Raw genomic sequence first — 26,779 nt, forward strand, 5'->3', positions numbered from 1 at the left:
CAAACATGAAACATATGTCTAAAGAAAGTAGGGATGGGCTGATCAATCCTAACGTATCAAAACTTCCGAGAATGATGTTGTTTAATTGTCTCTGACAACACGCAAACCGCTGGCGAGATCATTTTTGCTCGCATCATCATGAAGGTTTGTCGGTTGTATACAATGTTTGCCTGTTTGAACATTCAAGCGATTTTACACTATTCAACTCAACAAATGTCAAAACAACTCAAATACATGTTTGCGAGCTGTTTGTGTGACACAGCGAGCAGCGTCGCGTCTAACTCACGCACTCCGATGTCTTTCGCTGCTGCTTGCGTCTGAGCGGACAATTTCATACAACAGAGTGTCAAAATACATGATATATTGAGGAGTCTGTTATGTCTCAAGTGAACAAACAGTTGAGAAAGAAATCTGGAATAACTATATTTTATTCTGGCATTATTCCAGATGACGTCCTGCTATATTTTTCTCTCGAAACAGCGGAAACAACTTAAACAAAATACTGCGTCATTTTTGCCCATACAGAAACATGCAAGACATCATTACGAACTATGAAATGTGTACTTTTATTTGTGTACACTTACAATAACAACAAAACCTTGTGCTTTTGTAAAATAAATAAACAGGGTGCTCAGTCTCTTCTTGCGATTATTTTTCTGAAACACGTCACAAAATTCAAGTGAACAAAATCAACCATTCACGCAGTCTGTATTTTATCATCTCACAATGAATACAAATGCAACAAGCATGGCACAAAACGAAAATAATGATACTTCTCAGTTCTCAAAAGATTAAACTGAACTGTGCCTTAAGTATCGTATCATGCGATAAAAGCCTCTTAAAGAGACAGTAACAATTTAGCCTTCGTCCTGAACATAGACATTCCCAAGTAATTGAGAAGTACAAATGGTATTATTTTAAGTTTTTTATTTCTCTCTTACCTTGTAAAATGCCACGTTTTTGAATGGCATGTAAAAACAATCACTCCATTTTTTTCACTGGATCTGTTGCTATTTTAATGATTTAAAAATCAAAGCACTGACCATTTAAAGTGTGAGCTTGTAGGCTACATTTTGAAATAGTTATAAACAGTCACAGCTATACAGTGTTATTATGTGCCTAGATAGTCTTTCAAATAAAATTGCTTGTGATATGCTTATGTAAATCACACAAAAAAAACAGAAAAAAATCTTAAGAGAGAAGTGAAAGTGAAAGTAGAGATTTTCAAAGTGATTTTTCATTCAAAGTGATACAATTTCCACGCCATTTGTCTAAATCTTCTGAAACTTGGTGTACATGCCTCATTCCTCATGGGGAACAAAAAAGCCTTAAGGACCCATAACTTCCACCATGATGGATTTTCCCGTACGTTGAAAATTTGCGAAAACCTAAAAATACTCTTCTTCTCCTGAACCGTAGCTCCAATTGACTTGAAATTTGGTTCACATTTGTAGAATGGACATCCTTGAAAACGTTACTTAGGAAAAATGAATGTGATACAAAATGTCTGAAAGAGGCGTGTTTATGTAAATGTCCAAATTTTAACAATATATACCTGTCAATAAATCAAATGTAATTTTGACTGATGGTTTTTCAAACCTAACATGCTTCAAGATGACATCACTCTGAAGTACTAGCTAAAGAATGGCCAACATTCAGCCCTAGGGCGCTACAGGCCATGTCGAAATTCCCATTTTCTGGTCTAAAATGTTCTAATTTGGTACAATGGTACTACAGGCCAACAGGAACCCACAAACCAAGAATGGCCGACATTAGCCACTAGGGGAGCTAAAGGCCACGCCAAAATTCCCGTTTTCTGGTCCAATTTTTTTTAATTTGGTACATTGATACTACAGGCAGACAGGAACCCACAAACCAAGAATGGACAACATTCACCCCTAGGGAGCTACAGGCCATGCCAAAATTCCCATTTTCTGGTCAAAAATGTTCTAATTTGGTACACTGATACTACATGCCAACAGGAACCCACAAACCACGAATGGCCAACATTACGCCATTAGGAGCGCTAAAGGTAATTCCAAAAATCCCATTTTCTGGTCAAACATTTTCTAATTTGGTGTATTGATTCTACAGGCCGACAGGAACCCACAAACCAAGAAAGGCCCACATTAAGCCCCTAGGGGCGCTACAGGCCACTCCAAAATTCCCATTTTCTGGTCAAATATTTTCTAATTTTGTACATTGATACTACAGGCCAACAGGAACCCACAAACCAAGAATGACCAACATTTTCCCATAGGTGGCGCTACAGGCCACGCCCCAATTTTTTTTTCAAAATGATATAATATCCACCCCATTTGTCCAATTCTTCTGAAACTTGGTGTACATGCCGCATTTCTCATTGGGAACAAAAAAGCCTCAAAGGATCCATAAGGTCCGGTATGGATTTTCCTGTACATTGAAAATGTTTCGTTTAGGAATCAGACGAAGACATGTTTTTTTGAATTCCTTAATTGGGAGGGTTTATCCCCAACCATCTACTGATCAATTTTAAATGATTTGCCATTTTGAGGAGGAATCCGCATTGCTGCTTGCAGCTATATTTATTATTGTTCTCATGTCCTTGTTCAGTTCCTGTTCTGTTTTTCTATGTAATTGCTTTGGCAAAACAAAATGTCTTTGTCATGCCAATAAAGCTCGTTGTATTGAATTGAATTGAGAGAGAGAGAGAGAGAGAGAGAGAGAGAGAGAGAGAGAGAGAGAGAGAGATTATAATGGGGGGGGGGGGGAAATACTGTTCCTCGCTTGAGTGTAGTGGGTGTCTTCACTGCGAACAGTGCGACGTTTCTCTAAAACTGTTTAAGATGGCGACCGTGCATCTGAGGATCGGGGATTTGGTTTGGTGAGATAACAAATTTAACTTTTAACATTTTGATCTAAAGTCACCATTGAATATCATGCATGAGCGTAGAAATGCATATTTCAACCTCTTGCAGTGATTGCATTGACATGTTTTGTCAATCAAGTCTAAGGCCCAGTTAAAATCTGCCGATAAGCCAAACGTTGAGCAGCAGGCTTGAGAGAGAGCTTAGCCTACAAGCTAACAACTACATTCATGTGTTTTGGAAAGAGTATGTGGTGTTAGTGTAGTAAAAGCTTTAGGATTGTTCACCCTAGCATTTAATTGTGTGGATATTGAATTTAAAGCAACCGTTATTTCATTTAGGCTGTTTGTTGAGAACCGGTTAGCTAAACAGTAGCTAGCTTGTTACGAGTCAATAGTGCTTTCCTTTTCACAAACCCCGAAATGAGCCAAAGCGATTTAAAACATTCTTTACCATCTTAATATATTTTTCAGGGGAAAGCTTGGACGCTATCCACCTTGGCCAGGCAAGGTAAGATCTGATTATATAAAACTTTTGAGTTAAAGTTGCGTTTTTCTTTGGTCAGCTGTTGCCTGTGGTTGACCATGCAGTCAGAGGTCACAGGATGTGATCTCAGAACATAGTGAGCTACCTACCTACTGTATTAAATGTAACATCAGACTGTTATGGATGGACATTTTTTTGCATTGTTTGCAACCCATTTACTCATCCTGTAACCATTCCTGTGTTTTCAGATCGTCAGTCCTCCAAAGGATCTGAAAAAGCCGAGAGGCAAAAAATGCTTTTTTGTCAAATTTTTTGGGACTGAAGATCAGTAAGTACAAAGATGATCATAACTTCTTTTACGATCAGTCCCTTGTCTTTGCTTTGGTATTTTTTGTTATTTTTCTTTTTTAGCGCCTGGATAAAAGTAGAACAGCTGAAGCCCTACCACCCCCACAAAGAGGAGATGATCAAGATAAACAAAGGCAAGCGCTTCCAACAGGCTGTTGATGCAGTGGAGGAGTACCTTAAAAAAGCCAAGGGCAAAGATCAGGTTAGTCCATACAAATACAGGAGGTAATTACAGGCTACATGAATTATAATGGCTCATGTTGCATGAAATTGCTCATTTTACAGGCACACTCTGAAGACAAAAGCAAATCGGAGAAAGGCCGTAAAGCAGCTAAACCCATGAAGATTATTGAAGAGGATGATGAGGATGCTTTCAAGGGTGGCTCATCAGACAAGGTTGGAAGATAATGCTTTACCCTTACATATCACTGTTGTGGGACATCAGACAGGGTTTTTTTTTTTTTGCCATGTTCATCAAAGTCCTTTTCTAAGGCCATTTGCTGTTGCACCTGCTGTGGAATCAGGTTACAGTTGTAGGTTTTAGTCTCGTACTTGTCGAGCGGGACCCACCCATTCATTGAGACTTGTCATCATTTGCAGGGCCTCTGCCTGGCTGTATTTTTGAATGGGTAGAGATACAGCCAATAATGGGCTTTGTTTCATAAGATAAAGCCGATCTATACACATGGTGAATGTGTCTCTCTTTCCCTTAAGGAACAGACTGACTCTGATCCAGAGCCATCCTCTGTACGACGGCTGGTCGCTGGAACAGTATCAGGATTCAAATGGGAGAGCAGTGTAGGTCACATTCACAGTTTATCTCTACCTTATCTGCGTTTTTATGTGTTCTGCAGATAATATGCCCCTTTTTTAGTTACAAATAAAGTTTTTCCATTGTTAGACTGAAGTAGAGTTGGGGGAAGTCACAGAAGTACAATGTGGATTTACACAAACAAATTCAGCAATGTCATAAATAGGGCTGGGCGATATGTTGAATATTCGAGATGATTTTGTTGAAAGTATAACATTAGCATTAAAATGACACAATCCTTCAGGGCTGCACAATTAATCAATTAGTGTTGTCGAGAGTACCGGTACTTCGGTACCAAGTCGATACTAAAATAAAAAAAAGATGTCATGATACCAATGTTTCTGAAGTACCGGTAGTACCGAGGCACAGTATGTACAGAGTAAGACTGACACACGACTGCTTTAAAGTGCTTATTTTGACCATGTGCTCTGTTACTCCTTACACAGAAATGGACACATTTTTTATTTTTTTTTATCGTGCATGTCCTAGTGTGATTTATTAAATTGCTAAAGACTACAATCTTAGTGTGGAAGAGATGCATAATTTAAATATTTAAATCCAATCGCTCATTAACTGGAAAATCCACAGACGTTGAAAGTCATTCACAACACATTGTATCAGATGACAGAGCAGAGCATTCATCTACTGTGAACCACACCGCACATGTAAACTATATATTTATATAATAAAATATTTTATTTATATAGCATTTAAAACAACAGAAATTAACAGTGCTTAAGTTATAAACTGTAAAACATAACATGAAAAAAATGCTCACATGCACAAACACCTACAATCCAAACTACACACACTCCAAAACTGTGTCCTACATTCCATTTGTCAGACTCAAAGGCCAGGCAACTGTATAATAAAATGTAATATTCACTGTAATGATAATATAATAATAATAATAATTAAGCAATATATCACAAGCTAGACTGCTGTTGAATAAAAGTTTGGCTAAATAATTCTATTTTCACTTGTTCAAAGTTATAATAATGAATTGATTAGACACCATTTTGATGATGAAATTAAATTCAACTCTAAAATGTGGAGTTCTGGAAAATTATAATAATAACAAAAAAGAAAACAACATGATTTGGGAAAGAATAAAACAGATTTCAGTAGGGCGCTACTTAAAAACATTTAAGCAATGCATCCTTGATTGAGAATCACTTGAAGGAAACTAATAAATTATTTGAATTTATTACTTTCATTGAAATATAACTTTTTACATGAGCGAGATGGGTTTGTTCAAAAGCACGTTATCATATTAGCATATTTATGCTGCTACCGAAATTGGTAGAGAGAACCGTGTAATTTCACTGGTATCAGTACCAACAATTGAAATTTTGGTACCGTGACAACACTAATCAAAATGACGATATGGCATATGTGATTATTAAACTGCAAAAGACTGCGATTTAAAGATAAACATGGTCTGTGTGCGCTTCAGAATAAACAGCAATATTTAACTGGGTTACAAAAATGAAGAGTGAAGTTGTTTTTGCACACCATGTTCATTCTCAAAGTTTGTAGTAAACGCATATGAATGTAAATGATGCTTTTTATTAAGCTACTATGTATCATGGTATATAAAATATAAATGTGCATATCAATGAAAATTATTAAATCTCATTCTCCCTTGTGTTCAGTTAGTGAAAAACTGTGGGAAATATACCTTCAAACTAGATTTATATTCAGTGCCTTTTAAAATATTAAATTGAGTTGGCAATAAAGGCTGTTTTGATGAAACTGTTCCTCTAAAAAAAATATATATATATATATATATATATATATATATATATATATATATATATATATATATATATATCACATAGTTGAGCCATTTAAAGCAAATACACAATTATTGAGATATATATTGATAGACCGATATATCAGCAAGGTCGATTAATCGGCCGGTAATATGGCCATTTTGCGAAAATTTGAGAAAATATTGCATAAAACAAGTGTTTGTTTCACATTAGAAATTGTGTACAATATTTTCTGGAATATAAGTTTTTTTATTTCATCATCTGAAAGGTCCTGCACTTATAGTCCGAAGGAACTTCCAGTGATGTGAAAATGTATTTGCCGCCTTCCTGATTTCTTATTTTTGTTTTTTGTTTTTTTTCATACTAAATTGTTTTAGATCTTCAAACGAGCTATAACATAAAACAAAGGGCAACCTGAGTAAGCACAAAATACAGTTTTCAAATTAATATATATATATATATATATATATATATTTTTTTTTATTGAAGCCAAAAAATTGTCCATCACCTATATCACACATGTGGAAAAACTAACTGCCCCCTTAAACTTATCAGGTTGTGCCACCTTTAGCAGCAACAACTACAACCAAACGCTTTCACAACACTTTAGTGGAATTTTGGCCCATTCTTCTTTGCAGAACAGCTTTAGTTCAGCCACATTGGAGGGTTTAAGCATAAACCGCTAGTTTAAGGTCCTGCCATAGAATCTCAATCAGGTTCAAGTCAGGACTTTACTTAAAGGCCACTCCAAAACTTAAATATTTCTGCTTTTGAGCCATTCAGAGGTGGATTTAGTAGGTTTTTTTTTGGAGCTTTGTTGATTATAAACTTGAACGATGTAGTTTTATCACGTCGCTCGCTTATGGAGACGTGGTATAACTCCATTTGCATGTTGAATTAACCGGTTTAGAAAGGTTTATACATCTGTAGTATCTTAAGTACAGAATCTATGCGACAAAGCACTTTTTCACTTCATGTGCTCACACTTCTGACTCTGCTGACAGCTTCAAGAGAGTGAGCAGATTTATTTGCGCAGCTTGTGGAATTACAGTTTGATAACAAAAACAAGTTTTTTGATTTGTTCATCTGTATCTATTGGTTTACTAATACAGAGACTAATTTGCAGCTGCATTGTAAAGTGAATAAAAGTTTGCGGGAATCTCCCGCAATATGAACTGGATCATCAAGGCGGGCCCAAGTTTGGGCATCTCTGCTTTAGAGACTTATTGATTTTCAGTGAAAGTATTGCATGTAGTGTGTTTCTTATGGAAACGGTGTATTCACAATGCAAATTACGCATATTCTGACTATTTAGTTCAAGTTCAACTGTTCATTCGCTTCAATGTGCAGATTTAATTTATTGCATTTGATGTGGATATAGGCTACTATAGTGATTCAAATCACATATAAATAGGATGCATCTGAATGAGGTATTATGTCCTGTTTTGAAGTGGTTAATTTTGCCTATGTTCACAGCCAAATTATTAATAGGTTAGATATCTGGTATACAGATTCTATAGAAGTTTCTTCTCCTTTTCATATCTTGCACTGTTAATATCTTGCAGTATAATTTCTAGCTCATCACATTTTTAATCTCGTTGTCTTTATCGTTGACTAAGTAAAATTAAAAAAAACGTTTGGAGACACTGCACCGGATTAATTAAAGCAAATTTTCCTGTTTAAAACAAAGCCAAATACTGTGATGTATAGATGTTGAGGTAATTTCTTCACAGAGCGCATCTGACATGATTCCGAATGGCTGAAGGAAGGTCGAGTGGCTGCTACTGTGTCCTAGTGCCTGGCTTATATACATACTCTGTCAATGCGACTTATACAGTATACAGATGCAACTTATCTGTTTGTTTGTTTGTTTTTGTTTTAGTTTTTTTTTCTCTTGACAATGTGATTCTGACCCAATGCGACTTTATTTACGAAAAAAAAAGTACATTTAATTTCTCATACAAAAATTTGAGAGTTCGGGCAAACTTGCAGTAAATTTGACACTCATTTATATAAAATATTTGCAGCGAATTGCAAGCTAATTTGCATGTGAAAATAGTGAGTGGGAAATTTGCATCAAGTTTGTCAGGGCTCTTTTTTTTTTTAAACTGTTGCTGTTGTTAAATTGTATTATTTTTATTGGCATTTATATCGGCCATCATGTTCTCTATATATCACATTGGCCATTGAAAAACTCATATCGGTTGACCACTAGCCATATGGCCCAGCCCTAGCCATCAATCATCTAAGGCCCAAGCATAAGTCTCTGATGTTGGATGGTTTGGAAACTTTATTTTCCTTTACTATATTGTTACAACTCCCAACATATTGCTGTTAATAGTTTCAGATTAAGCAACTGTCTGGTCAGTAAGTCTCTTTAGAGAATAGTTTCCAATTTAACTCTCTTCCATTATAGCCAGTAAAGGATGACCCACATTTCCATCACTTTCTGCTCAGCCAGTCTGAGAAGGTAAGGAGACATTTTGCTGGGATGCTGAATGATTTTATAGTTAGTGCAACCTTACCCCTGTCTCTTGCACATTGCGCACACAGTGGCTTCTCTATTTCTAACCTCTGAATTATTCCCTTCCTAAACTGCTTTTGGCGATACTGTTTGGCTGCATCTGCAGCATGGTGATTGTACTGAATTTAAGTATTAAAACACAGAAGATCAATCGATAAGTTCAACATTGTCTGAGTATGACTTAAGCTGGCAATGTATTCCTCACCTTTTATTGTTAAAATTTAGTTTTTGTTTTACTTATTTTCTACAGCCATGATTATAAGGTATGTCTAGGCAATGGTTGTACAAGCCAGCATGTCTAAATAATAAGGCTGGGAAATTTAACGTGTTTATTTCTTTGGTTAATAGTTTACTATTTAACGCTTTAAAAAAAAATACTCAAATTAATGGAGTATCTATTTTATTGCACTTCCTGAAACTTCACTAATGTTTTTCCACACTCCCTGTGGCAAAAATTTGCATAAATTCCAGGAGATACACACTTGACTCGACTGCACATACTAGCACAGAAACTGATTGTGTGGAGCAGTGCATGCTTATTCATTATGCGTGATGCATATCTGGGGCATAATCAACACTGTATGGAGAATAGAGACTTCACCCGCAAGTGGTGAGCCAGGTGTGGGAGAGAAACAGTCAAGCTGCCGTATCACTTTTCATCTGAAACTGAGAGAGACCCAATGTGTGGGTGATGGAGACTGAATTGCAGCCAGACAAAATAAATATACACTCACCTAAAGGATTATTAGGAACATCATACTAATACTGTGTTTGACCCCCTTTTGCCTTCAGAACTGCCTTAATTCTACATGGCATTGAGTCAACAAGGTGCTGAAAGCATTCTTTAGAAATGTTGGCCCATATTGATAGGATAGCATCTTGCAGTTGATGAAGATTTGTGGGATGCACATCCAGGGCACGAAGCTCCCGTTCCACCACATCCCAAAGATGCTCTATTGGGTTGAGATCTGGTGACTGTGGGGGCCATTTTAGTACAGTGAACACATTGTCATGTTCAAGAAACTAATTTGAAATGATTTGAGCTTTGTGACATGGTGCATTATCCTGCTGGAAGTAGCCATCAGAGGATGGGTACATGGTGGCCATAAAGGGATGGACATGGTCAGAAACAATGCTCAGGTAGGCCGTGGCATTTAAACGATGCCCAATTGGCACTAAGGGGCCTAAAGTGTGCCAAGAAAACATCCCCCACACCATTACACCACCACCACCAGCCTGCACAGTGGTAACAAGGCATGATGGATCCATGTTCTCATTCTGTTTACGCCAAATTCTGACTCTACCATCTGAATGTCTCAACAGAAGTCGAGACTCATCAGACCTGGCAACATTTTTCCAGTCTTCAACTGTCCAATTTTGGTGAGCTCTTGCAAATTGTAGCCTCTTTTTCCTATTTGTAGTGGAGATGAGTGGTACCCGGTGGGGTCTTCTGCTGTTGTAGTCCATCCGCCTCAAGGTTGTGCGTGTTGTGGCTTCACAAATGCTTTGCTGCACACCTCGGTTGTAACGAGTGGTTATTTCAGGCAAAGTTGCTCTTCTATCAGCTTGAATCAGTCGGCCCATTCTCCTCTGACCTCTAGCATCAACAAGGCATTTTTGCCCACAGGACTGCCGCATAGTGGATGTTTTTCCCTTTTCACACCATTCTTTGTAAACCCTAGAAATGGTTGTGCGTGAAAATCCCAGTAACTGAGCAGATTGTGAAATACTCAGTGCCCGTCTGGCACCAACAACCATGCCACGCTCAAAATTGCTTATATCACCTTTCTTTCCCATTCTGACATTCAGTTTGGAGTTCAGGAGATTGTCTTGACCAGGACCACACCCCTAAATGCATTGAAGCAACTGCTATGTGATTGGTTGATTAGATAATTGCATTAATGAGAAATTGAACAGGTGTTCCTAATAATCCTTTAGGTGAGTGTATATAGATATATACAGTATCTCACAAAAGTGAGTACACCCCTCATATTTTTGTAAATATTTAATTATATCTTTTCATGTGACAACACTGAAGAAATGACACTTTGCTACAATGTAAAGTAGTGAGTGTACAGCTTGTATAACAATGTAAATTTGCTGTCCACTCAAAATAACTCAACACACAGCCATTAATGTCTAAACCTCTGGCAACAAAAGTGAGTACACCCCTAAGTGAAAATGTCCAAATTGGGCCCAAAGTGTCAATATTTTGTGTGGCCACCATTATTTTCCAGCACTGCTTTAACCCTCTTGGGGTTGAGTTCACCAGAGCTCTTAGTCCTCTTCCACTCCTCCATGACGACATCACAGAGCTGGTGGATGTTAGAGACCTTGTGCTTCTCCACCTTTGAGGATGCCCCACAGATGCTCAATAAGATTTGGGTCTGGACACATGCTTGGCCAGTCTATCACCTTCACCCTCAGCTTCTTTAGCAAGGCAGTGGTCGTCTTGGAGGTGTGTTTGGGGTCGTTATCATGCTGTAATACTGCCCTGCGGCCCAGTCTCCGAAGGGAGGGGATCATGCTCTGCTTCAGTATGTCACAGTACATGTTGGCATTCATGGTTCCCTCAATGAACTGTAGCTCCCCAGTGCCGGCAGCACTCATTCAGCCCCAGACAATGACACTCCCACCACCACCAGGCTTGACTGTAGGCAAGACACACTTGTCTTTGTACTCCACACACGCTTGACACCATCTGAACCAAATAAGTTTATCTTGGTCTCATCAGACCACAGGATGTGGTTCCAGTAATCCATGTCCTTAGTCTGCTTGTCTTCAGCAAACTGTTTGTGGGCTTTCTTGTGCATCATCTTTAGAAGAGGCTTCCTTCTGGGACGACAGCCATGCAGACCAATTTGATGCAGTGTGCGGCGTATGGTCTGAGAACTGACAGACTGACCCCCCCACCCCTTCAACCTCTGTAGCAATGCTGGCAGCACTCATACATCTATTTCCCAAAGACAACCTCTGGATATGACGCTGAGCACGTGCACTCAACTTCTTTGGTCGACCATGGCGAGTCCTGTTCTGAGTGGAACCTGTCCTGTTAAACCGCTGTATGGTCTTGGCCACCACACTGCAGCTGTGAGTTTTTTTTTGCCATGAGGTGCCATGTTGAACTTCCAGTGACCAGTTTTAGGGAGTGTGAGAGCGATGACACCAAATTTAACACACCTGAGACTTGTAACACTAACAAGTCACATGACACCGTGGAGGGAAAATGGCTAATTGGGCCCAATTTGGACATTTTCACTTAGGGGTGTACTCACTTTTGTTGCCAGCAGTTTAGACATTAATGGCTGAGTGTTATTTTGAGGGGACAGCAAATGTACTCTGTTATACAAGCTGTACACTCACTACTTTATCTTTTCAAGTGACAACACTGAAGAAATGACAGTTTGCTGCAATGTGTAGTCAAATATGTACAAAAATGTGAGGGGTGTACTCACGTGTGTGCGCGCGTGCATATATATATATATATATATATATCCTCTTTTCTCCAAATTTGGCTCAATTTATTTTGATTTTAATGTTTGTTTTTGAGTATGGAGGGTGAACCCTTTAAAGTAGTGAGTGATTTAAAATTCTTAGGCCTTGTCTGCGACGATAAATTCACCTTTATCCCACATACAAATTTTGTATGTGGGATAAAATACCATTCATATTTTAAAAGTGCTGGCCAATACAAAATGGGGTGCGGACACTACCGTTCTTTTACATCTCTACTGAACATTAATTAGATCCCGACTGGATTACGGGAGTATTGTTTTTGGGCAGTCAAGGAAGTCATACATTCAAACACTTTACACAATACACCATCAGGTAAAACGTCTAACTCTTGGAGCCTTCAGAACAAGTCCCATTCAAAGCATTTATACAGAAGCCGGTGAACCTTCCCTCCTTAATAGGTGTCTGAAACTGACCTTGGAATATGCAGTCAAACTCAACGCAAATCCAAGTAATCCGGCCTTTACATCAGTATTCCAACCAGAATGTTCTTATCTGTATGAAGCTAAACTTTAAGCCATCAAACCTTTTGGAATCTGGATTAAACCATACTTGGAGAATTTGAACATCAAACTGGACAGCATAAGACTACCATTTTTGGCCTGTCCCCCCCCCCCCCCGAACCTTGAAAAAAAAATATATATATTATAATGGCATTGGCACAACTGAAATAGGCAGAAACATTTCCCAATGTGTATCAAGAGGAATTCTTGGAACTGAAATGTAGTTTCACGGATGGATCCAAAACAGATATCGGTGTATCAGCCACAGTAGTGATTGGAGATCAACAATATGGCATACGCATCCCAGAACAGAGCTCTTTATTCACAGCTGTGGCTTGAGCACTGCTACTGTCACTGGAAAACATTTAGCACAAAACTTTTTAATTGCTTCAGACTCAAAGTCTTGCCTTCAAGCACTTGAATCCATGGAGACCGGTCATCCCATAATCATAAACATTTTGACTTAAATACTTCGATTACAGAAGAAGGATTTCAACATTATCCTCTGTTGGGTGCCGGTACATATTGGTCTGGCAGGAAATGAAAAAGTATTTATGGCTGCAAAAGATGCATTAAACTTGGAGATCTCGGAATGTCTGATACCACCCTCTGACCTCAGGCCATTAATAAACACACATATCACCAATAAGTGGCAATCAGAATGGAATGAGTGCAACAGCAATAAATTCTAGAAATTAATCTAAAAATGTCAAATCTAAGTATGACCAAAAAGTATTTACCAGATGACGATTGGGCCGTTCAAAACCAACACGTGCGTTGTAACTGGTGAAGATCCTCCCATATACTAAACCCCTATGACCATCAAGCACATTTTACTGAACTGTAAAACGTTTGGAACTATCAAACAATGCTTCTATACAGAGACTTGTTTAATAATTGTTGTTTTTTAAAGTACAATCTCAACAGATTTGACAGTTTTTTTCTTGTATAAATTTTAAGTGTCTTATTTAACATTGTAAATATTTATTGATGAACTTTTGTTTGCCATGTGAATAGCCTAGTTGCTGACATGACATTAATCATGGTACATGAAAAACATTTAATTAGTTTTAATCACAGAAAAATTTGCCATTTCATTAGTTAAAATTTTTAATCTATTCACATCCCTACTAAATTATTTATTTGGATTTTAAAGTAAAATGGATGTTTTTCAGCCAGCAGAACAGCATGACAAAGATACACTTGTGCTTCTGTTCAAGTGCCAATTATGCCAGTGAACTGTTTAAACAGCTCTTTCCTCTTGACACGTTCTCTTCTGAGAAAGATTTCCTTCTTGCTTGTCCTTTTAGACCTTTTTGCTTTCAGGCCTCACAGTCAGAACAAATTGATCGTAATATGATTTATTGTAAAAAGACACTAAGATCTTAAACGCCCAAGGCTTTTCTCAAAATGACTCTGTCTTTATGTACGCTGTGTCAGCCACAGTTTGGCCCCGTATAAGTTTCAGTTAAACTGATAGCATGTGACTGAGCCTGATAACTTTGTAATTTCCTAACACTGGCTTTGCTCCTGGCCCTTGGCTCTTGTATCCGATATTGTAGGACGAGCCATGAAAGTGCAAACCTTACAGGTAGACGGCAAGGCCATTAGTATCAAACACATAAGATCATTTGTGACTGTTGGGCCAAATGGTTTCCACCTGGTTCTCTCCCCTATCTTTTTCCTTGTTGTATTCATCCCATAGTGTATAGATTACTTTTCTGACAAGACTGTATGCTTTTTAATTTAACTTTACCAAAAACTCCCCTCTCTCCTTACAGCCTGCTTCATCAATGGAGCCCATCACCAAACGCTTAAAGATTATTGAGGAGGTGAGCATTGCCTGGGAAATCATAGCATGTGGTTTCTTCAATAACTTACTAATTAACCAGCTTGTATTAATAATTGTCTGTATATCTCCTGCAAAGGACACAAGATCAACGTCTATTCAGGCAGCAGACAGCACAGCAATCAATGGCAGCATCACACCTACAGACAAAAGGTAATATGATAGATTAATCATGTTCTTTAGTGTCAAATTATTCCTTTTTGTGTTTTAGGTGGTCTAATTTAACAATTTATTAAACTATATTTAGGTCAATTAACATAATTTGTGGCATAATGCTTATTGCAACAAAAAAACAATCACCAATTGTCCCATATTTTTTATTTTTTTTATATATATATTCCTACCCTATATATAGGAATTGTATTTACTAAAACGATTCCAAAATAAATCAAAACGATGTTATAATTTAGCATCTTGAAAGTAGTCACCCTTCTCCTAGAATTTGCAGAAAAATGCTCTTGACATTTTCTCAACCAGCTACTTAAGGTACCACCCTGGGATGCTTTATAAACCATATTGAAGGAGTTCCCATCTATGTTGGACACTTCTCAATACAGCTTCTTTTCTTTATTATTTGGTCCAAGTCATCCATTTCAAAAACGTGTTTTATTTTTAATTTTTATAAAATTGTAGTTTTATAATGAAATAAATTAAAATGGTGGCACAATCATATTTTTATCTTCAAACTAATTTCACACATTTAAGCATACTCCTTTAGATCAAAAGATTTTTAAGGTCACGAGAAACATTTCAGTCAATTGACCTCAAACTTTTGAAAGGCAGTGTATATAAAATTGTGGTGCTGTAAGGCACTTTCAATGGAAGTAAAAGGGGCCAGTCCAAAAACGTTACAATACACACTTTCCTCAGTGCAGCCACAAGACATAAATATTAGTCATGTTAACATTATTTTAGTTTGATAAAATCAGGGATATACTGATGCTACAGAGTTTTACCAGTTTACAGGTAAATTACAGCATTATCAGCGTCGTGACAACAAAGGGTGTAATATTGGATTAGGGCTACAACTCATTATTTTGATAATCGATTAATCTAATGGTTATTCGACTATTCTGCAATTTTTGCATCGATTTAATAATTGGCTCTTAAACGATTATTCTGCTTGTGCCCCGAAGTTGTTTTAAATGTCCTTAATAATAATAAAGAGGACAACATTCTTTTAAAAATGCCTCTAATTGACATTCACTGAATTCAAGGGGAAAAAAATACTTTTTTTTTTTTTTTTTCATTCAGTAAAGAAATTAACTGCAAAAAATCCTATTGTTATCAAGTGTTTTTTTCTTCTTGTTTTTCATAAAAAAAATTGTCAAAATCCTTAAAACAAGATACATTTACTTGAAGCAACATATAAGATATTTATACTTGCTTTAAGACAATGTATCTTAAATATAAGTGTATTTTGAGTGCAGTATAGACAAAATATACTTCCATTCAAGGTCTATTCTCTAAAAGCAAGTCTAAATATTTTATATGCTGCTTCTCAGGTTAATGCATATTTTTTTGTTTTTTAAAGGATTTTTAGATGTTTAAAAATATTTGTATTTTTAATAGGGATGTCCCAATACCATTTATTTTTTGAGAACGAGTATGAGTACCGATACTTTGTTTTTAAGGAACTCGCCGATACAGATTCTAATACCTGTTGTTTTGTTTTCTGAACTCCATATCAGCAGTTTATTTCAATTTTATAATAAAAAAATTATGTTTAAGTAATTAAAACTTGGGGTCCTGGGTAGCTCAGCGAGTATTGATGGTGTGGAGCCACGAGTTAGAATCCAGGGTGTACTGAATGACTCCAGCCAGGTCTCCTAAGCAACCAAATTGGCCCAGTTGCTAGGGAGGGTAGAGTCACATGGGTTAACCTCCTCTCGGTCATGTTTGGTGGTTCTTGGTCTCAATGGGGTTTGTAGTAAATAGTGCGTGCATTGCGGAGAGTAGCATGAGCATCCACGTGCTGTGAGTCTCCACTGTGCACATGCCACCTGGATTGAGGGGAGTAACCATGCCACCATGAGTAGTGGGAATAGAGAGGAAAAAATATGAAAGTAAAAAAATGAATCAAATGAAAGTATAACAAATAATTTTAATTAAATGAAGTGATTTTATACAGAACCTCACAGCCCAATCCTTAATACAACATTGGAGTATTTTTATCAAATAAAGTGCTGCATAATAGAGCATCACAGATGCTGTTAAGATATTGCTTAAATATAATAGTTACTATTTTTTATTATTATTTGTTGTAGTAGTAGTAGTAGTAGCAGTATAACAGTGAATATTACAGAACTATTCAGCAGTAATCTAATTTGGTCATACTCTTATCATTTAAATTGATGTTTTATTGTTATTTTGAAGTGTTTCTATGCCGTTAGACCAAGGAGCTCTGATGTTATGACTGCTGATTCCCAATCCGGAAAATAAATTTGTAGTCTGTATTTGACTTGTGCTAAAAAAGTGAATCTTCTACCAACAGAGTATGCGATGCTTATAATAGTGTTTTCCCTGTATGAGTCAAGGATCTCTAAATCTAATTAAATCGCAGCTTTTACTGTTAAATAATCTCACTAGGACATGACGTGATTTTTATTGGTTTTTGTTATCAAAAGATTTTTGTATGAGTACGTGTACAAGTACACGAGAGCAGTATCGGACCCTATTCCGATACTGTTATCGGTGTATCACAAATATTTTTTATATTCAACATTCTCCGATTATAATTCTTTCTTCTGCAGTATAGCTACTAAAGAAAATGTACATTGTTTTAAAGGAGTTTTAGATATTTATATTGGAAAACAAGCCAAAACCAAAACAAATAAAAAAACGTTCACTACCGGTCAAAACTTTTGAAACACTTTTTAAGATTCTCACAATCTTAAAAAATCTTTTAAGCACAAAACTTCAGATCAAATGTTTTAAATTTATTTTAGACAAAAATATAATTGTGCCTCCATATTAGTTTATTTAATTATAAAACTAAAATTTAATGTACATTTTTTTTTTTATTATTATTTATTGATGACTTGGACCAAATAATAAAGAACAGAAGCCAATAAGTGCCCAACATAGATGGGAACTCATTCAATACTGTTTAATGAAGCATTCCAGGGTGATACCTCAAGAAGTTGGTTGAGAAAATGTCAAGAGTACATATCTGCGTATTCTAGGCAAAAGGTGACTTGTTTGAAGATGCTAAAATATAACACAGTTTTGAGTTTTAGTCACAACATAATTCCCATAGTTCCTTTTGTTATTCCATATTTTGATGACATTACTATCATTCTAAAATGTGAAGAAAAAAATATGTTATTAAGAATGTGTTAACCTTTTGACCGGTAGTGTATTTTTTTGCAGTGTATAATGGAGTGAAGACTACCACTCTCACCTTTCACTTCAATTCATCTTTAACACACACAAAAACAAACTCTCTCTATCTTTCTCTATTATTAATAAAGCTGCGTATTGCCAATTTTCTTGCAATAAGAAATGAACAGTGACATACACTCACCTAAAGGATTATTAGGAACACCATACTAATACTGTGTTTGACCCCCTTTCGCCTTCAGAACTGCCTTAATTCTACGTGGCATTGATTCAACAAGGTGCTGAAAGCATTCTTTAGAAATGTTGGCCCATATTGATAGGATAGCATCTTGCAGTTGATGGAGATTTGTGGGATGCACATCCAGGGCACGAAGCTCCCGTTCCACCACATCCCAAAGATGCTCTATTGGGTTGAGATCTGGTGACTGTGGGGGCCATTTTAGTACAGTGAACTCATTGTCATGTTCAAGAAACCAATTTGAAATGATTCAAGCTTTGTGACATGGTGCATTATCCTGCTGGAAGTAGCCATCAGAGGATGGGTACATGGTGGCCATAAAGGGATGGACATGGTCAGAAACAATGCTCAGGTAGGCCGTGGCATTTAAGCGATGCCCAATTGGCACTAAGGGGCCTAAAGTGTGCCAAGAAAACATCCCCACACCATTACACCACCACCACCAGCCTGCACAGTGGTAACAAGGCATGATGGATCCATGTTCTCATTCTGTTTACGCCAAATTCTGACTCTACCATCTCAATGTCTCAACAGAAATCGAGACTCATCAGACCAGGCAACATTTTTCCAGTCTTCAACTGTCCAATTTTGGTGAGCTCTTGCAAATTGTAGCCTCTTTTTCCTATTTGTAGAGGAGATGAGTGGTACCCGGTGGGGTCTTCTGCTGTTGAAGCCCATCCGCCTCAAGGTTGTGCGTGTTGTGGCTTCACAAATGCTTTGCTGCATACCTCGGTTGTAATGAGTGGTTATTTCAAGCAAAGTTGCTCTTCTATCAGCTTGAATCAGTCGGCCCATTCTCCTCTGACCTCTAGCATCAACAAGGCATTTTCGCCCACAGGACTGCCGCATACTGGTTGTTTTTCCCTTTTCACACCATTCTTTGTAAACCCTAGAAATGGTTGTGCGTGAAAATCCCAGTAACTGAACAGATTGTGAAATACTCAGTGCCCGTCTGGCACCAACAACCATGCCACGCTCAAAATTGCTTAAATCACCTTTCTTTCCCATTCTGACATTCATTTTGGAGTTCAGGAGATTGTCTTGACCAGGACCACACACCTAAATGCATTGAAGCAACTGCCATGTGATTGGTTGATAATTGCATTAATGAGAAATTGAACAGGTGTTCCTAATAATCCTTTAGGTGAGTGTATATTACAATTCAATAAGTCGCAACTCATCACGTTATAATCTAGCTGCAGCACGTGTGCACACTCGAGGGGACGAGCGTTCCTGCGCCAGAATGTGCATCAACCTGGTTCAGTTCCAGTTGCTCCCCCTTAGATCGGAACATTCGCGCAACTCGCCTGGCACTGGCCACACAGAGCAATTGCCAGTTTTGGAGTTTGTTGTTATTTATATGATCTGATACCGTAATAAATATATAACGCATTAAATATAACTGCATTTAAGATCGGTTTCCTTTAAAGAGCTCTGCTTTTTCCACAACAAGAGTGCTTCAGTTTTTGCATTATAATTCCATCATATTTTGTGATCCACTTCACCTGAAGCTGTTTAGAAGGTATCTGGACTGTGACTATTCCAGAACTAAAAGTTTTGGATGCAACTTTACACTGATATGGTTAGTTAGCGTTTTAGTTATTTCATTACACCAAAATAGAGTTGACATGCAATTCATATTATTATGTAATAATAATAATATTATGACACAAATGCTCTTGATTGAGCTTAACTTGAGCTTGTAACAGTCCTTTTAATGTTGATTAATTTAATGCCGTTTGTACAGTTGAAAGCAGAAGTTTACATACACCTTAGCCAAACACATTTAAACTCTGTTTCCTGACATTTAATCGTAGAATACCTTCCCTGTCTTGGGTCAGTTAGGATCACTACTTTATTTTAAGAATGTGAAATGTCAGAAAAGCTGAAATAAATAATTTTCTCTACTATTATTATTTCTTTCTTCACATTACAGTGGGTCAGAAGTTTACATACACTTTTAGTATTTGGTAGCATTTAAAATGGTTTAACTTGGGTCAAACATTTTGGGTAGCATTCCACAAGCTTCTTACAATAAGTTGTAATTTTGGTCCATTCCTCCAGACAAAACTGGTGTAAATGTTTCAGGTTTGTTGGCCTCCTTGCTTGCACATGCTTTTTCAGTTCTGTCAGATTGAGGTCATGGCTTTGTGATGGCAACTCCAATATCTCGACTTTGTTGTCCTTAAGCCATTTTGCCACAAGTTTGGAGGTATGCTTGGGGTCATTGTCCATTTGGAAGACCCATTTGTGACCAAGCTTTAACTTCCTGGCCGATGTCTTGAGATGTTGCTTCAATATATCCACGAAATTGTCCTTTCTCTTGATGCCATCTATTTTGTGAAGTGCACCCCTCCTGCAGCAAAGCACCCCCACAACATGATACTGCCACCCCCCATCCTTCATGGTTGGGATGGTGTTTTTCGGCTTACAATCCTCACCCGTTTTCCTCCAAACATAATGATGGTAATTATGGCCAAACCGTTCAATATTTGTTTCATCAGACCAGTGGACATTTCTCCAAAAAGTAAGATCTTTTTCCCTATGTGCACTTGCAAACTGTAGTCTGGCTTTTTTATGGCGTTTTTGAAGCAGTGGCTTCTTCCTTGTTGAGCAGCCTTTCAGGTTATGTCGATATAGGATTCGTTTTACTGTGGATATAGATACTTATCTACCTGTTTCATGCAGCATCAATGTCCTTTTGCTGTTGTTCTGGGATTTATTTGCACTTTTCTCACCAAACTGTTCCTCTCTAGGAGACCGAATGCGTCTCCTTCCTGAGCGGTATGATGGCTCCGTGGTCCAGTGGTGTTTATACTTGCGCACTATTGTTCTATTGCGTACTTCACAGATGAATGTGGTACCTTCAGGCATTTGGAAATTTGCTCCCAAGGATGAACCAGATTTGTGGAGGGCCACTTTTTTTGTTGTTTTTTGACTAGTTTCTTTTAGATTTACCCATGATGTCAAGCAAAGAGTCACAGAGTTTGAAGGTAGGCCTTAAAATACATTCACAGGTACACCTCCAATTGACTCCAATTAGCCTATCAGAAGCTAATCTCCTAAAGGCTTGACAGCATTTTCAGGAATTTTCCAAGCTGCTTAAAGGCACAGTTAACTTGGTGTAACTTCTGACCCATTGGAATTGTGATCTAGTCAATTAAAAGTGAAACAATCTGTGCTATCTACAAAGTAGATGTCCTAAACGACTTGCCAAAGCAATTTTTTGCTAATATGAAATCTGTGAAGTGGTTAAAAAATATGTTTTAATGACTTCAACCTAAGTGTATGTAAACTTCTGACTTCAACTGTATATTGTTTTCACAACAGGATAGGATTCCTTGGACTGGGACTGATGGGAAGTGGTGTGGTCTGTAATTTGTTGAAGATGGGCCATGTTGTGACCGTTTGGAATCGCACCGCAGAAAAGGTACTACCTGTGAAGTTTTAATGAAGTCTCTCCAAAAGTTAAACCAAGTGAATGTGGATGTTTTAAGACTTGTTGTGCTTGTTTTCTTCTGCAGTGTGATTTGTTCATTCAGGAAGGTGCCAGATTAGGCCGAACACCCGCAGAGGTTGTGTCCATGTGTGATATCACATTTTCCTGTGTATCAGACCCCAAAGCTGCCAGAGATGTAGGTCTATGTTTTTGAAATAGTTCTCTAATGTTTTCGTTGTCAGTCTGTAATGCTGACTTTGCTTTGATTTACTTGTTAATACTAATTTATTTTCTGTTCAGCTTGTTTTAGGTCCTAGTGGAGTTCTACAGGGAATCAGACCAGGCAAATGCTATGTGGAGATGTCCACTGTTGATCCAGAAACAATTACAGAGCTCGCACAGGTAACAAGGCCTTTAATTCATCATCTTGACCACATTGCAGTATCATATTGATATAAAAGGGATAGTTTGTCTGAAAAGGAAAATTCTATCATTTACTCATGTTGTTCCAAACCCATAAACTGAAAATAGAAAGCATCTACTAAATGCATGATTGTAAATTGAACCTGTATTACATTTTCTTCTGTAAAACACAATTAAAAGAGATGTTAGGCTGAATGTTGGCCTCAGTCACCATTTACTTTCATTACATCTTTCTCCAAACAATATAGGTGAATTGTAAATTAGGTTAACATTTTGTTTAACATCTCCTTTTGGCTTTCTCTGAAGGAAGAAAGTCATACAGGTCTGGAGCTCTCCCTTTAATAGTGGAGGAAACACTTCACTGAAGTTCATTTGAATCTGTAGGTCATCACATCCAGAGGCGGCAGGTTTCTAGAAGCTCCAGTTTCGGGCAGCCAGCAGCTTTCCAATGATGGTATGTTGGTCATTGTTGCTGCAGGAGACCGCAGTGTTTATGAAGACTGTAGCAGCTGCTTCCAAGCAATGGGGAAGACATCTTTCTTTATAGGTAAATTTATTTTTAGTTATTGCATGTAGCTGTGTACCAGGTTGATGTTTGCGCTTTAAATACAATTGTTCCTGGCTTATGAAGCAGGTGAAGCCGGAAATGCCGCAAGAATGATGTTGATCCTGAACATGGTTCAAGGTAGTTTCATGGCAACCATTGCAGAGGGGCTGACCTTGGCACAGGCCACTGGACAGTCACAACAAACATTTTTGGATATTCTTTGCCAGGGACAGATGGCAAGCACTTTTGTGGACCAGAAATGCCAAAGTAGGTTTCCTTTATGGTCTACTCTTAAAACCTCCTATTTTCTAATTGTTTGCTTACATGATGAGTTGCAGAACAAGAATATGTTTCAAATGACATACTTACCCTACTTACTAATTCTGCCATACATAGATTTGTAAGAAGCAGTAAGAATAGTATGGGGTCTTTCATTTAGTCAACATCTAACTTGCACTTTGGGAAACATTTAGTGTTACTTAAAAATGTGCTTTTCACAGCAGTACCATCTTTTGATTTTTGATAGGAGTGACAACGAGGCTGTTATGGATAGACGTACAGTTGTATAAATTGCTTTTTGGATCATTCCACTGACGAAACATGAAAAAATATCTTTCTAAGAAATTTCAGTAGAGACACAAACTCCAGACAAAAGTTGTGGAAATTAGATGTGATCTACAAGTTTAATACAGTGAATAGCATTGAAGAGAGACAGTAAGTGTATTCCTCACAGCCTCGTTTTCACTGCTCTGAATAAGGTCCGTATAAGGCTTTTCTTGAAAATGTTAATAAAATTGTTACATATTGGGTTTTTTTCTTTCCTAAGAGGGATATACATTATTTTTAACAGGAAAAGTGTAATGTGTGTGTGTGTGTGTGTGTGTGTGTGTGTGTGTTTCAGCACTTTTAAAATCTGCGATTAATAGGTATATTATATAATAAAATATTGATTATTGATCGGCACTCTTTTTATCTATATTTTTGAGGTATTGATATATTAACATCAGCCGACATTCAAATTAGAAGCCTAATTTGGTCACAAAGGTTGCATTGATGCGGTTCATTTGGCAGTTCAAAGTTGTGAAATGTAGTCACCATATACACAAGTCACAGGTTTTTTTTCTTTAAGAATGAACAGTGACGTCTATGAGTTTGCAGGTTCGTGTATGAAACTGGTTTAACCGTGCAAAGTGAACGATTAGAAATGGCGAATGTATTGTGCAATTTCCCTGTCTGTAGCCTGGAATAGGTTTTTCATTCAAGCTGTCAAACCACAAAAAGACATACTTGCAACTGCAGATACATTGTGTAGGCTCTATGAAAGATGCATGTACACAATATAATGACTGGAGTTAATAATATTTTTCCTTTTGATAATGATTTGGGTCTAATTTAATAGAAGACTATGCTAATTAAGCTCTGTGGCGCTGCAGAATTCTAAGCAGCCCGTGGAGACTGTGAGGGGTGGTGTGTGCGTACATTCGTGTCCGGTGTGTCTGATTATCATTGCGTGAAAAAGGCATTAATCCTGATTAACTATGAAAAATCATGTGATTTATCTGAGATTTAAATATGTTAATAAACCGTGACAGCACAAGTTAGAAACATTCATTAGATTGACCTGTTCAATTTTCTTAGATATCTTGCAGGGCAACTTCAAACCTGATTACTACCTGAAACATATTCAGAAAGATCTGAGACTGGCCATTTCAATGGGAGATTCTGTTAATCACCCAACACCGATGGCAGCTGCTGCAAATGAGGTGAGACATAATTTGGTTATTATTAGTCATTTGTATCAGTGTGTCAGATACTCACTTGATTTAATCAAACTAATGTACTCTGACTTTTTAAGAGATTCTGTTATGCAATTTGATCTAATCTGAACCACATGACTGATTTGAACAGTAATATGCTTTCAAAGTGATACAAACAAACATAAAAGAGCAGTCAAGACAAAGCCTTAACTGTTTTCTTGATTTAATTGCAATTTCAACTATTCATCTGTTTGCTTTTAGTCATGTTTAATTTTGTATTTCTGCAGGTATACAAGAGGGCAAAAGCATTGGACCAGTCAGACAATGACATGTCTGCAGTCTACAGAGCTTATATTCACTAATTCTGTAGATGTGCTATATTTCCTGGACCACAACAAACTTATTTTTTTTTTTTTTCTCTCCCCCACTCTCTTTCTCCCCTCTGTTGATTAATTTTTTTGGCACCAGTGATATGTTTTCCCATGTATAATGGGATCTCTTTTGCAGCCTAATCTGAGCATTGCACTGGCTATAATATTGCTGCACGTATGCTGAATGGGACGTGATTAAACTCCCAGTGATATTTATATTTTATTTGATAGAGTGTGCAGTGTTATAACATCATTTCATTAAGGGCTGCAGCATACAATGCAGTCATGTTTGAAGTGACTGGGTTTTATTTATCATTCATATTTTTACTAATGACTTCCCTGAGTGTTTTTTTTTTTTTTACTGAAAATATGAACTTTCTGATCACTAACAGGCTTGAGAAGCTCGAAGGAAACAGCCACTGCATTGCCTTAATACCCATATATGGTATAGAAGTATTTATTTATTTTATCTCTAAAGATCACCGTCCTGTCATGTGCATTTTGGCCGTTTTATTTTATCTTTTTTTTTTTTCATTGTTAGAGATCACCAGTTCACTAGATGGTTTTCATTGCCTTTTGAGAAATGCAGTATTTTTCTTTAATTAGAGGTTAACTTTGTATTGATTACACTGAAATTCCAGAAATGTTCCTAATATCACTCAATGGATTAATCATATGATGAAAAGCATCCCTTAGTTTACCGAAGTATTGAGTCATGACTACTAGTAGTTTCAGCTTGACTCAAGGTCTTTCCCTGCTTTAGGTCTAGTTTTGCGGCACATACACATCTTTCAAATGGACTGAAAAAGAAAAGAAAAAAACATTTGGAATAATTTATTTGTCCTTGTACTTTTATTTCATTGTTTTAAATTGGACCTCACAATTGAAAATGTATATTTGTTTTGTTCTAAGTTGACCGTCAGATGGCAGGGTGATCTATCGCCTTATTTTTATTTATTTTTTTGCCAACTTGTTTCAAAAACGAATTGACTGGCAATATTTGATTTAAACTTCCATTTAAAACTTATAGAAATGGAATACAAAATGTAATGTCAAGATAAAGACATTTTATCCCTAAATTATATTTGTTGGATTTGTTTTTCTTTCCATTTTAAATTACATATTACAGGCCATGTATTCAGTGGCATGTTATTTGGTCATTTTGGTATTTAGTTTTAAACTCAAAAGAAATACAGGTTGATTCCTTTTCTATGAACTGTTGTTCTACCAAAATAGATTGACATGCGTGATTACGGATAAAATAATTTTGTGAATTACTATGGACCCTGTAAGATTAAGATGTTGTATATATCCCCATTACAGGGTTGGGCTATTTGAATACATGGAATAACATGCTTTCAGTTTGACTGTACTGAATTTATTAATCTGGTGTCTTAATATTGTAGGCTGTTCTTGTCTTAGCTAATGGGTTTATTTACTGTACATTGTTTTTGTGATTTAACAGACTTGATAAAGAAATACAGACAAATTGATTCCAGTTCTGCAAGGAAGGCATTGATGTTATAAGGAGTTTATAATTTCATATAAATGTGAAATTTCTTCAATTTTTTTCCCTTTGTTTGTGCGGTCAACTGAACCCTCTGAATAAACAAACCAAGTGTCTAAATAGGTGCACTAAGTTTTAATTTCCATATTACATTGCAGCTGAATGTGTTCAGAGGATTCCTCAACTGTATATTGATATTTATAAATGTCTCAATGATCAGCACTTGGATACTTTAGCATGATTAATAATCAAATTAATGTAATTATCAATGCTACAAAACCCCAGTATACACACAAATATAAATTAAAACCGAGTATGTGAATTACAACAGGCTGAGGTTGGAATGGCGTACTACATTTTCTGGTTTAGTAAGGTAGTACAGTATGCCATTCCAAACTCAGCCGGAGTATAATGGCATTGCCTAGCAATAAAGTAGCAATATAAATATATATGTATATATAGCACATTTCATACACGATGGCAACTCAAAGTGCTTTACA

General features: G+C 37.0%; 1 protein-coding gene across 5 annotated transcripts; it reads left to right on the forward strand.

Moving 5' to 3' along the window:
• The first annotated feature begins 2,755 nt into the window (after window positions 1–2,755).
• On the forward strand, window positions 2,756–26,393 carry glyr1 (glyoxylate reductase 1 homolog (Arabidopsis)). 5 transcript variants are annotated; one of them, XM_052140004.1, is made up of 16 exons: window positions 2,756–2,863; window positions 3,320–3,356; window positions 3,581–3,660; window positions 3,744–3,882; window positions 3,966–4,076; window positions 4,395–4,478; window positions 8,683–8,736; window positions 14,588–14,638; window positions 14,735–14,808; window positions 21,566–21,665; window positions 21,760–21,870; window positions 21,975–22,076; window positions 22,482–22,644; window positions 22,729–22,911; window positions 24,283–24,407; window positions 24,689–26,393. In XM_052140004.1, exons 1-16 carry the CDS (start codon window positions 2,826–2,828, stop codon window positions 24,761–24,763), a joined length of 1,527 nt encoding a protein of 508 aa, XP_051995964.1. In that variant the 5' UTR covers window positions 2,756–2,825; the 3' UTR covers window positions 24,764–26,393. The 5 variants fall into 5 exon arrangements, with proteins under 5 accessions (XP_051995964.1, XP_051995965.1, XP_051995966.1 ...); XM_052140005.1 differs by having other exon boundaries at window positions 22,732–22,911; XM_052140006.1 differs by having other exon boundaries at window positions 4,401–4,478.
• The last annotated feature ends 386 nt before the right edge of the window (window positions 26,394–26,779 follow it).

This window comes from Xyrauchen texanus, chromosome 12, assembly GCF_025860055.1.
Source record: "Xyrauchen texanus isolate HMW12.3.18 chromosome 12, RBS_HiC_50CHRs, whole genome shotgun sequence".
NCBI classification, from domain to species: domain Eukaryota; kingdom Metazoa; phylum Chordata; class Actinopteri; order Cypriniformes; family Catostomidae; genus Xyrauchen; species Xyrauchen texanus.

Excerpts from the sequence above, each read along its gene's own strand:
- glyr1 (XM_052140004.1), top strand. The coding sequence starts at position 2,826 with ATGGCGACCGTGCATCTGAGGATCGGGGATTTGGTTTG. Across the intron at positions 14,639-14,734 it reads GCTTAAAGATTATTGAGGAG|GACACAAGATCAACGTCTAT; the intron begins GTGAGCATTGCC and ends TCTCCTGCAAAG. Across the intron at positions 21,871-21,974 it reads ACCCCAAAGCTGCCAGAGAT|CTTGTTTTAGGTCCTAGTGG; the intron begins GTAGGTCTATGT and ends TTTTCTGTTCAG.